We start from the raw sequence: 12,729 nt of genomic DNA on the forward strand, positions 1-12,729 counted from the left end.
GGTTCGTTTGAATTTTCGGGGTAGAAACTCTTGTATACCAAGGCGATGCTCATGTCTAATAGTTCGCCACTCTGGTCCCATTGACTTGAACGTGCAGCAGTGGCAGTGACAGTATCAGTAACAGATGCCCCTGTCTCGTTCCTTAATAGTGACCGTCATTTTTTTTCTTCTAGATTTCTCCACCTTAATTGGAAGATGCCCCAATCTTGTCCACCTAGACTTAAGGTATTTCTTCATGTATTTATTTTAGAAAAAATACGTGAAAAATCATGACTCCTCATTGAGTGAGGAAAGGATCTTAATGTGTTGAGGGAGCTCAGCGAGGACTGTCTGTCCTCCCCCCCCCCCCCCGCCCCCACCCCCGGCATGGCGGGGTGTCTGTGAGTCTCTCCTCTCTGTTTCAGTGACAGCGTCATGCTGAACCACGAGTGCTTCCCCGAGTTCTACCAGCTCAACTACCTCCAACACCTGTCGCTCAGTCGGTGCTACGATATAATACCTGAGACTTTACTGTGAGTATGTGGGTGTTTCAAAGCTAGTGGAAGGCAGGGGCCAGAAGAGATGTCGCTGGGTGTTAAATCCGTTGTATGAGTAGCAGATGTTGAAAACGTAAACATCGACATTAGTGTACTGCAAACTGGTTAGGGAAGGCCAGCAAAACCGAAAAACCAGGGCAGAATTGTTTTGCTCAACATACCTGGTAACGGTGCGTTGACTGAGGCCTAGCTGGTTTGGCTCAGTGGATAGAGCACCAACCTGTGGACTGAAGGGTTCCGGGTTCGATTCCAGTCAAGGGCATGTACCTCGGTTGCAGGCTAGATCCCCAGTCCTGGTCCGGGTGCATGTGGGAGGCAACCATTTGATGTGTCTCTTTCACGTTGATGCTTCTTTCTCCCTGTCTCTCCCCCTCCCTTTCGCTCTTTCTAAAAAATAAATGGAAAAATATCCTCAGGTAAGGATTAACCCCCCAAAAAATAAGATCCCTTATGAACACCAGGCATGTTTTATTTGGGTAGTACTTTTATTTTTTAAATCGCCCTTCATGTTGAGTTTAGCTAACATATATTAAATATCGTTGTTTACGATGCTTTGTTGAGTGTAGAATAAATACCCTTAGAGGGAAGACTGGGTGAGTGGTCGGCATGGGTGGTCTGAAGGGGAGCTGAACGGTTTGGGTTCCATGAACACCAGGGAAGCACCGAAGGCCTTGGCACGGGGGAGTGACATAATCAGAGCTAGGCTTTCAGAAGTTGCCTTGGACGCTGGTAGATAGAATAGGCTGGAAGGAAGGAAAACCAGAGGCAAGGTAAGGTGGCCGTTATTGTAAGGAAAGTTTGTCTTAAGTAACTGCTGGTAATATGAGTGTAAAAGATGCTTCTCACACCAGGTCACTGATGTGCTCATTGATTTGCAGTGGGGTTTTGTTGAAATTCCAAATCAAACATTCCCTCTCTGAGACTTTGTACTGTGTCCCAATCCGGAGCAAATACAGATCAGAGAGATGGATTTCTCAGCACACAGGCCTGGGTTAAAGAGAAAGAATCATTACCAAAAAGTATCGACTTTGGCCCTAGCAGGTTTGGTTCAGTGGATAGAGCAATGGCCCATGGACTGAAGGGTCCCGGGTTCGATTCCAGTTAAGGGCAGGTACCTCAGTTGCAGGTTCCCAGGCCCTGGTTGGGGTACTAACAGGAGGCAACCAATCGATGTCTCTCTCACATTGATGTTTCTCTCTGTCCCCCCCTCTCCTTTCCACTCTCTCTAAAATCAGTGGAAAAATATCCTCGGGTGATGGTTAAAAAAACACAAAAGTATTGACTTTGGGTAAACGAGCTCCCTTTTTTTCTGAGCCAGAATGTCACTGTTGACAGTTATATTTCACCTGGGAAACACCGAAGAGGATTAGCTGATGTGACGTGTGATATGCAGAGGGAAGATGGCCATGGCCCCCTCTAAGGGCACAATTCCCCCTTCTCCACCGTACCCGACTACCTACCCCTGTCTGAAGTATCTGGGTGCAGGCACTTAGGTTCCATCACATATAATGGGCTTGTGGACTGTTAACCAGTATTGAGAAGTTGTCGAACCAGCTGACATCTTTTGAGATGGGGAACCTGAGGTCAAGTCCATGTCCTTCAAGTGCGTGTACCTTCCGGTGATTTCCAGCTGGTGCCACAGTAAACATGTACTCTTACCATCACCAGCTTGCTGGCTTGTCCTCACCACACAGCAGCACCTTCCAGGATAAATCAAGAATGGAGACAGGAAGCAAATAACAGTTGGATTTTAAATAAACCGATGTGGAGTGTTTTGCTGGTTGGAAATTCAGCACAGCGCACTGGCCTGTTCCCCAGGCGGTGGCCTGTGCTTTGCCGTTGGGTTCATCTTTGCTATTTTCTTAAACTGTGGGCTGCAGAGTACGTTTTCAGTTTGCATTTTATAGGGTCTGATCCGAGTTGTTGAAAGTGGGTCATGTCACTCTAGTGGGACAGTTTCCATAGACACTGAAAGTCTCTCTCTCTCTCTCTTCCTTTCCAGTGAACTTGGAGAAATTCCCACACTGAAAACACTACAGGTTTTTGGAATCGTGCCAGACGGGACCCTTCAGCTGTTAAGGGAAGCCCTGCCTCACCTCCAGATTAACGGTTCCCACTTCACCACCATCGCCAGGCCGACCGTGGGCCTCAAACTCCACCCGGAGATCTGGGGCATCCGCTGCCGACTGACACTGCAAAAGCCCAGCTGTCTGTGAAGTGTGCTTTGCAAGGTGCTGTCTCCTTTTTTTCTTTGGGTCAGGGAAACGGGCAGGAAGCCCGACCGCTAGAGTGCTCGGCTGTGTGAATTCTCGGTTTTCCCTTTGCCTTCGTCCTGCAAGTATATTAGAGAAGCACTTGAGAGAAAACTAGGAAGTGTTGCTCTTTTAAAATGACAGGAAAAGCTGTCACTGCTCTGCTCCTAAGAGCCTAGTCGTGGGCCTTCTGCAATTTCAGGAGCACGAGCCTGTGATTTCAAGATCCACTGAGAGCGAAATTTGAGCCACCTCTCCCAAGTGCCCTTATTATTAAATCTATTTAGAGACAAGCTTAAAAATCACCAGCAAGCAAATACTTTTCTTGATCTATATGCTAACTTAACTTTCTTCTATTTAAATATTCAGTGTTGCTTTGTTAGACATAGTTGGGAAAAATGATAAGCTATTCATATTGTAGGATGGTCGGTTTGAGGCAGTCATTCTGGGGATAGAAAAAGGAAAATGCCCATTTCAACTCTGCCTTTACATTGGCAGTTAGGTTCATGGAAACAAGTAGTCCTGGGTCCTTCACCTTACAATCTACACTTAAAAGAATAGCCAAGCGGATATAGAATGTGGAGGCTCTGGAGGCGGTTTCTGTGACAGGTCCATCTGAAGTATGCGCTAATGCGCGTTGATGAGGCACCCTTTATGTACTGTACTCCCAGAACACTGAGGTAGCTGAGGAGATGTGATTGTGGTCTTCTAACTTTATTAACTTTATGAGCAAATGATGTTAAGTGGGTTCTGTAGCTTTGAAAATGCCTCGCCTTGTTTTCGGAAGGTGCTAGTAAACGTCTCTCTTCTTGAAATGTGGGATGGGGTGCTGAACTGAAGTTGCCTGGGCTTGCCTGTATTGCTGAGGTTCTTGAAGTTATTTTTATATTACTCTAGAATCACGTCTTTTAAATTGCTTTTTTTTTTTGTCTTCCACAATCCCTGTTTTTACCTACCCACCCATTTTATAAGGTTACTGGACCTAACGTTCCCTACGAACTGCATGTTCCTCTCAATCAGAAATACCAGAAGCAGGTGTACGTCCCATGGTTTCAGAGCAGTAAGCACAGCTCGCACCTGCAGAAAAGCTCACTCAGGTGTTGAGCCTTTGATAGCATCAGTGATATTTTTCAATGGCACACAGAAGCAAATGGACTCAATACTTTAGAAAACACACTAATTTCTTATTTAAATTGATGACCTTCCCATGTGTTCAAAATGGAACAGAAAAGCCAAAACCCGTCATTTCTAATAACATTGTTGTTGGTTTTTAAATCACATTTTTCAAATGTTAGAAACGATGGTATGAAGTGTCCTTATCTGTCTAGACCTAAGGAAGAACATTTTAAAGTAGTTATACCAGAAATGATTATGTTTCAATCTTGTAGTAGCTCAAAAGTGCTAAATACTACTTGAGATTATTGTTTACAGATTAGTGACAAGGGCTGGGCACAGGACCCGGCTGGATTCTGACTTCCGGGTGCCCTCACACACATAGTACTTCCAAACTCAAGTCCAGTCAAAAGCTATTTTCCTAACACGTCAGAGTAATCTGTATTTTTGTATGTGATTTCTACTTTTATAAACTTGTTTTAAATAAAACACATTTTTATAAAAACGAGTACTTCTGCTAAGTTGTGGTCCTTTTTTTCCCTCCTTTAAGCACTGTAGCTAAAATTGTTTAAAGTGCTTTAAAAAGAAATAGCACTTACAACTTCTAAAATGCAGGTGATTGATGGGGTAGTGCAGTACTATCCAGAAAAGTCAGCTCCCAGCATTTTCATGTTCACATCTGCCTCTGGCCCTGGACTCCTCTTCGATCCCCCAGCCACAGTTGCAGAGATATGAGGGACACTCCGGCTAAGTGTAAAATTCTTATTTCTGGATAAAGTGACAACACTGTGTCTCTTCTATCTGGTGAACTCAGTTGCAATCCAACATTTACTGAAGATCTACAGTGAGGAGGATAGTGTGTTTGAACAGCAGCATGGGGGAGGGTACTGACCATATAAGGAAAGGTACCAGTTTTGGGGGCTGGGGAAACTGGAACCCCTTTCCACTGGATACCCTAACCCTGAACAAGCAAAAGCAACCTCCTCTTCTCTTACCACTGCTCTCCCATGACTTGCTTTACTGGGGCCATAAATATCAGTGTATATGGGGCATCAAAAATACTAAGTCAGCATTATCTCAAGAGTCTCTACACCGGCGGTTCTCAACCTGTGGGTCGAGACCCCTTTGGGGGTTGAACGACCCTTTCACAGGGGTCGCCTAAGACCATCGGAAAACACATATATAATTACATATTGTTTTTGTGATGAATCACTATGCTTTATGTTCAATTTGTAACAATGAAATTGGGGGTCACCACAACATGAGGAACTGTATTAAAGGGTCCCGGCATTAGGAAGGTTGAGAACCACTGTTCTACACTAAGGGTAAGCACTTTATCCTCGATTGCATAACCAATCATAGTTCTGTGCAGAGATTAGCAGTGAAGGAAGTCAACAAGGCCAAGAGTAATGCACACCAGTGGGGGGAAAGACTTCTGAAACATAACATTTGGGAAAGCCAGGTTTTCAAATAATGACCCCAAGAGAATTAAGGAAGTAAATGAAATAAAAAGGAAGAGATAGCAATAGTTTAATTTTATTCACATCTTGTTGCCATTAAAGATTAATTCAAAAAACATTTTTGCTATTCTAACATCCTTTGCCTCTCATCATCTCTTACAAATAAATCCCCACCACAGAGCAGAAATATTAGGAGTTATATTGCAAATGGAGCACATTAAGCAATTTTTAAACCTTTGAAATATGGCTTACGAACAATTTTACACAGGTTACCTATTAATATGTTACATATTAACAGATCTATGGTACCACATGGACAGATTTCCTTGATATTAAAGATGGAGTTGGCATTTTTGTCAAGAAGGCATTTTAAACTTATTAAGGGAGTTTCTATACTGTGGAATTTCACTTTATCAAGTAGATTTTAATATATCACTTGTAAATCAAACCAGAAACTAGACCAGCTCTGGGAAAACACTAATATTTACTGAATGCATCATGTTAACTGTTTGCTAGTGAGTATACAGATACTCTTAATTAGGAAAAGAAAAACATTCTTGTTCTGGATATACATCAAAGCCTAGATTACTTTTGTGTAGTAACATTTATATTAAAAGTTTGACAAGAACATGTTAAATGTTGGCAAAACCAAGAGTACTCAATTTGATTGTGCATCCTCACTTTTACAGAATTTACTTCTGAGCTCACTGGACTCACATTCTATCAGGATAGTCCATTCCAGTCATCAATGAATACCCAGCAATTGAACCAGTACATGGGACAGAATGGGTATTCAATAAATATTTCAATGATTGAATAAATGGCATGAGACTACCAAAGATTTCAAGATGCAGCAATAGGTGCTTTTTGTGAAAAGTCTAGGGTTACATATAAGTAGGTCAAGAATTAGAAAAAAATTAATTCTCATGGGGGGACAAAAGGCCGTAACATTTTATCCTCCAAAGCTAATGTGAAAACTTGGAATATGAGCTAGGTGAAAACTACCATGGTATTAAAAGTAGATAAAAATAGTTTTGAGAGGTTTGACCAAACTCCTAGCAGAATATGGCTAATCAGTTCATCCTTTTGTCTTTGAATCCATGTTAAGAGATTTTTAAATATGGAAGATATCTATTATATTCAAGTCATTTTTTAAAAAATTGCCTATCACCTAAAATAGCTATGGGATAATTAATAATTTGTAACAGCATCATGATTCTGTCCAGTTATATGTACTTCACCCTGCATTGTCAAAATTAACCTGAAAGTCAAATGAAAACTATAATTTTAAAAATGATTGTTTGAACTTCTTAAATCAATAGTCATAATAATATTGTGTTCTGAAATTAGAAAATTCTTAGCACATAGAAAAACACATTTACCTACTTCAATTAGGTCAATGTCAGGATTTATCAAAATTCTCCATCAAAAATTTCTTTAAATCTTGATTTTTAGGTGCTATAAAAAATATATACTTTGAAGGTGATATACTAATGATAGGTGTTGTTCTGACCAATTCCACAAAGTTAGGAGGAAAGGGAAGGAAACATTTAATCCTTTATTTTGAACCCACCTCTAAATTTAAAAGATACCAAGTACTCTTGAATACCACTCATAAGTAATATAGAAATTTCACTGGTATCAGTTCTAAAGTTTAGTCCATCCACTTTCTTACAGAGTGAACATCTTTTCCCTCAGAACCCCACAGAAGAATAATACAAATCTCACTTTCTTAGTCACCTTTGAGCCCAGGGCCAACCAGTCTCAACAGTAACCCAAAGATGTAGCTTCTGACCGGTAGTCTGTTTCAGCAGTGCAAGTATTTTTCTGGTAATCAAAGTCTCGTCTGAGGAAATCCTTCACTGTTCTAGAAGCACAGTTCGAAGCTCATCTTCTTTATTGATCATCATTGAAGCAATTGCTCCATCATTAAACTCAAAAGAAGTGCCTCCATCCACAACCATACAGGCATCCCAACAACGAGAACGGACACAAACCCTAAGCAGAAAGCAACATCTCATTAAATAATAAGTTTTCTTAACTCTAAATAAGGTTTCTTTAAAACCCATAATTTTATCTGAAGTGGCAGGTGTGGGAGGGAAAAGACATGACTCCTACTCTAAAGGTTTACTGCTACACAGGTAGGCTTTAGTGTTTGTTCTGCTTTTATTCCACAGCACAGGGAAAAAGTTGCTTTCCAGTCAGTTTCTTTTAAAATGATAATATAATCTTGTTGTAGTCTAAATACTTTAGAAAAAAAAATCTGCATCACCCACGTAACTAACTATGCCCCTTCTACTCATTTACATTTTAGTGGTGCTAAAACGGCACATTCAGTTGGAAAGAAAATGTCATTTTAGCCAGGTCAGCAGGTCCCCCACCAGACTTCGTTTGAAATAACTTTTAACACATTTCGTACCGCTCAGGAGTTTTCTCGTGTTTCTCGCGCCATCTGTTAAGGACCGCTCACGAGTGTTCTCGTTTTTCATGCCCATGGAAAAAGGAGCGAATCTAGATACTTATGTATATTTTGTTTGGTCCCTCTTTATAGAGGAAAATGTTTTACGCAGTACCATACATTAAAAAAGTACTAGGAACTTTAATTGTTTAATTGTTTTTGTAAATAAAAATGTTATAATTATTAAAAAACAACACCTAAAGTGCATTATGATGATTTAAATAACGTGCAGTTTGCCCAAAAACATGCGGTCCCTGGCGTATGTCTTAGAGATTTCTATGCGGTACGCAATGTGTTAACATAAGGGTAATTACAAGGGATGAAAGCCTCACACTCAGACTTTGGTAGCTTGCTTACTTTGAGGTGAAACAACGCTGACGACTGCTTGAGAAAACTCTGTTTGCTATTGGTTCTCGAATACTGAAAAGTATTTTTGGTTCTTCTGGACTATAGAGCAGCGATTCGTTATATTCGTTTGTTACTATGAAGAAAGAAGAAACAAGTATTAGCACATTCAATAACAGATGGTCACTTGAGAAGTGCAAAATGAAAAATGGATGCTATCTCCAACTCAGAAGCAGTTCAGTTCCACAGCTCTGTTTAGTATCAAGTACCTTGGAACTCATTACATGTTCCATTAAAAAACAACATCAAACCTCAGAGGGAAGGTAGGGGAGGGTGGGGGTAAGGGGAGACATCAACCAAAGGACTTGTATGCATGCATATAAGCATAACCAATGGACACAGACACCAGGGAGGTGAGGGCATGAAAGGGAGTGGGGTGGGGGGGCAATGGGGGGATAAGGACACATGTAATACCTTAATCAATAAAGAAAAAATAATAATAGAGTGCATTAGATCTCCAGAACATTAAAAAAACAACTCATAAATGAGGATTAGGTTCCAAGATTAGTCCACAGAACCGTACATCACTCACAGTAAAGGAAATAGTTACATTTTGGGTGGGAAAAAATTCAAAGCTAGTAATTAAACAAAAATAGAGGAACTAGTTGATGGCACTCAAAAATGGAACTTGAGTTGCCATATTTCCCCTGCCAAGTTCTTTTCCAAAAGATCATGTCAAAGAGTTCATAAGTATAAGTTAATAGTCTTGATATAAAATGCAATCTCAAAAATGATAGGCAATATGCTTTCACTTCTGAAAATGCCATTATTCAAGACAGTTTTAGAAATTGCTGGGACCTGCGATCTCTCTAACAAGAGGCGCATCAGAGTTGGCAGGCAATGCACAAACTGGTTCAAGACAACTGTGCGACAAAATCAGGCTTGACAGAATGATCAGTTTAGTAGCATATTAAAGACCATCAGATAATCTGTATTTTCCAAAATTTCATCTGAATTTTTGGGTTCCTTTAAAAACCTAATTCATGTTTTTAAAAAGAATTTGCCTCCCTGGGAACACACACATAAAGTACGTGCTGGCTCTGAAGAAAGTAGGTCCAGAGTGTCAAGTGACCGCGGCCCTGGCACTCACTATTGCTTCTGAAGACAGTCAGATCCTCAGAGGAATAATGGTCATTCACAAAGCAGTTTGTTTATTAAGGGAAAAACCAACCATTTGATTGTATACATACCCTTAATTAATTTACATACCTGATATAAATTTCAGTTGATCTATATGCATTATGTTTAAGTTAAATTACATAAGACTCAATTACTATAAATGCCCAATTTTCCTTTCTTTGACATAGATTTAATACTATGCTAGCTCATAAGCCATGATGAAAATAATCTGTTAGATCTCAAACTGAGAGGAAGAAATAGAGTCCAATTTAGAGAAATGAAAGGGAATTCAGAGATTTAGTCCAGTTTTTCAAACTAACTTAAAGACAAATCATCTGCCCAATGAAGGAATTCTTGTGTAGAAATCCAGACATACAAATATATGAACTGACACTTTATCATGTATTGCTAAATCATTTTAAAGGCAACCAACAAGAATGAAGTTACTCTAATAACTCTCAATTCAAGTGTGTGTTTATGGATGGATGACAGTTTTAATCTCATATGCGTTGATATCCACTTTGTGTAAGTATTTTACTTGGGGTTTATATGTTAAAAAAAGAAGGTAGATGTACCTATAAATATGTTTGGGCTTTTCGTTGTTTTTTAAAGGAATTTACACCTTCATATCAAAGGATCCTCTTCAATTAAACACACAGTAAGAAAAGCTTTAGTTTGATGTCTACAACATTGATCCTGATAAATGAGTGGACTTTAGTGTGTAAAAATTTCATATGTAAATCTAACGAATGTTATTTTTCAGAATTTAAATATTTTTAAAATAAAATTTAAAGAACAAAGCTGAAGAGTGCCCAAGCACCAGTGATCCACCTGCCCTCCTCCTTTTACAGCAGAGGGAGGGGAGGAGTGAGAATCAGTCCTGCCCATCGTTTCCGTCAGGCACTGGTTGGTCAGGGATTGGAACCCAGATCTTTAAATTCCCTGGTCATCCTTTCTTTCAACAGGACTACTTCTCTTAAAGGAACCCTGAGGTGACTAGGCAGGAGCAGGCAGGAGAGGGGCAAGCAGAACATGTTAGTGAAGTGAAGATAAGCATGCACAGCTCAGTGAATTTCCCCTCATTCAGAGGATATGAACGGCACACTGAGTTTAGGTGTGCGTTTCCTATTTGCCACATGTGTATTTTTCTGTATTTTCCTACTCCCTAAGGCATATTTGCAGTTATGCTGTTTCTGACATAGACAAAAATCATAATATAAAAGGTTTATATTATAATTTTTGTCGCTTTAAATTTTTATTGTTTAAATATATTTACTAGTAAAGGGATATTAAACATGTTTGAGACAAAAAAGTATTGTGCTTTGCTAAATAGACAAGTACACATCACAATAACATCCTAAAATCAATACAGAACTTAAATGAAACTTAGTAATTAAGATCATTTGTCACTGACCTTTCTCTACCAGTTCTCTGTTCAATGGAAGACTTAAACTTCCTTGTCGTTTTGCTATTGAAAAAGGAAAGAGGGAATATATATTGATTAAATAAAATACTTTGTACCATGTAATAGTTAACACAGCATAAAACATATACATTCTATAGTATAATTACAATGTATAATAGCTATTTTGGTACTCACCAATATTTAAAACATCTTCCACAGCCTGAGTTGCAACCCTGTTAATATTGAATGACCTAGAAACAAACACCACATAAATTCTTTGTTTTAATTCTAAGAACATACAAAAAGTGAGAAAGGAATAATCTACTTAATACACAAAGAACTTTTAGAAATTATCAGAAAAACACAACCAAAGACAACAGCCACTTCACCCAGTTTTAAAAAGTGGGCCAAGTACATGGACAGTTCATAGACCTGTATGAAAAAAATGCTCATTCTTACTCCTATTTAAGGGAATACAAATTAAAACATACAATTAAAACAAGGTTTTTCTCAGATGTGCAAAAATTAAAAACTGATAACGTATTGGCATGGATATGGGAAAAGAAGTATAGGAGTTGCCATCAAAGAGCAATTCTGCACTATTTAAATTTAAATAGAATATATTCTTTGATCTAGTAATTTATTGTAAGATATACTTGCATATATAATACACAAGGACACACAAGAATTTTACTGAGACATTGTTTATAATAGCAAACCAACTATATGTAGTAAAACTCAAATATATGTAGCAATAGGAAGCTGGTTAAATAAATTATAGCTATTCAGCAGAGTACTATGTAGATATTAAAGAATTAAATAGAACTAAATGTGTTGGTATGTAGAGATAACCAATATATTAAGTTAAAAAACTGAAAGCATTATATACTATATATGTTACTTTCCTGTTTTATTTATATTAAAAAAAAACTCCCTCTCCCTTCCTCTCTGTAGAAAATCAATAAAATATATTAAAAAAAAAAAAAGGGAAACTAGCTTTTCATTGTATACTCTTTTGTACTATTTAACATATTTTTAACGTGTAAGTATTTAAGTCATAAAATAGTTTCCTTAAAGGTGAGAAATCCTTTGCTAGTATGATACCTAACTTAACCACTTACAAACAGATATTAACACAAACAAGAATAACTTTTAAAAGTAGCTCTGTCCTGGGGTCTATATAAAGCAAGTTTTAAAAAAAAGTTCTTCTAGAAACTTAGAATTATTCATACTCTTCTCACACGGTATCAGCAGACAATCCTGAGGAAAAGGAATAACATAAGGAGCCATACAACTCTAACCCAACTCAGTGACTCTTAACTTTTTTGAGGGGGGATAATAAATACATATCCCATTCTAACCCTATCTTCTATACATTTTGAAAAATGTGAAAAGATTTTGAACAATCTTTTACGAAAAATGCATATACACAAATTTTTAAATTAAAAATTTGGGGTCATTCACAAACCAAATCCCTCTGCTATAAAAATCTAAAATCTGGCCCTTGCCTCTTCTTCACTATTACCTGCCCAATTACACATTCTGACACACCAAGCTCATTCTCACCTGTGTGCCTTTGCTCATACCTGCTATCTATATCCGTGGTCGCCAACCGGTGGTCCGGGAGGTCCAAAGGTTGGCGACCGCTGATCTATATATATAAAAGACTAAGTGACTGTCCAACCGTCCAGTAGGTATAATGCACACTGACCACCAAGGGAAAGGAGCTCAACACAGGAGCTGCCGAGCTTCAGTGACTTGGCAGCGGTGGTTCTCGGGTGACACACCCTGGAACCAGTGGAGGGAGCCCGATTCCGGGGTGTGTCACCTGAGAACCGCCCTCTTGCAATCTGGGACCCCTCAGGGGATGTCGGAGAGCTAGTTTCGGCCCGATCCCCACAGGCCAGGCTGAGGGACCCCGCCTGCCAGAGGGATCCCGCTCACTCCGCAGATGCACTTCGAGCTGCAGCGCTGCCCCAGG

The 12,729-nt window shown here is 39.2% G+C and overlaps 2 protein-coding genes across 13 annotated transcripts in view; one reads left to right on the forward strand and one right to left on the reverse strand.

The window, feature by feature from the left end:
- SKP2 (S-phase kinase associated protein 2) overlaps positions 1–12,729 on the forward strand; it is a 55,830-nt gene that overhangs the window by 21,397 nt on the left and 21,704 nt on the right. Inside the window, exons 8-10 of the mRNA XM_006090120.3 lie at positions 174–225; positions 405–512; positions 2,539–2,767. Coding sequence (XP_006090182.1) covers positions 174–225; positions 405–512; positions 2,539–2,752 — 374 coding nt within the window. The 3' untranslated portion in view covers positions 2,753–2,767. The remainder of the gene's footprint in view (positions 1–173; positions 226–404; positions 513–2,538; positions 2,768–12,729) is intronic.
- Positions 990–12,729, reverse strand: part of NADK2 (NAD kinase 2, mitochondrial) — a 30,152-nt gene continuing 18,412 nt past the window's right edge. For 4 of the 12 annotated variants that reach the window (XM_023755007.1, XM_023755006.1, XM_023755005.1 and 1 more), the window contains 4 exons: positions 10,944–10,999; positions 10,758–10,811; positions 8,177–8,300; positions 5,417–7,359 (listed from right to left, as the gene is read on the reverse strand). In XM_023755007.1, the coding sequence (XP_023610775.1) occupies positions 7,221–7,359; positions 8,177–8,300; positions 10,758–10,811; positions 10,944–10,999 (373 nt within the window). In that variant the 3' untranslated portion in view covers positions 5,417–7,220. Of the gene's footprint in view, positions 1,524–1,996; positions 2,237–2,632; positions 2,869–5,416; positions 7,360–8,176; positions 8,301–10,757; positions 10,812–10,943; positions 11,000–12,729 lie in introns of those variants that run through there. The other 8 variants (XR_002829628.1, XR_002829625.1, XR_002829630.1 and 5 more) reach the window with 8 other exon arrangements.

The sequence above is a fragment of the Myotis lucifugus genome, unplaced genomic scaffold (genome assembly GCF_000147115.1).
Source record: "Myotis lucifugus unplaced genomic scaffold, Myoluc2.0 scaffold_68, whole genome shotgun sequence".
Classification (NCBI taxonomy): Eukaryota; Metazoa; Chordata; class Mammalia; order Chiroptera; family Vespertilionidae; genus Myotis; species Myotis lucifugus.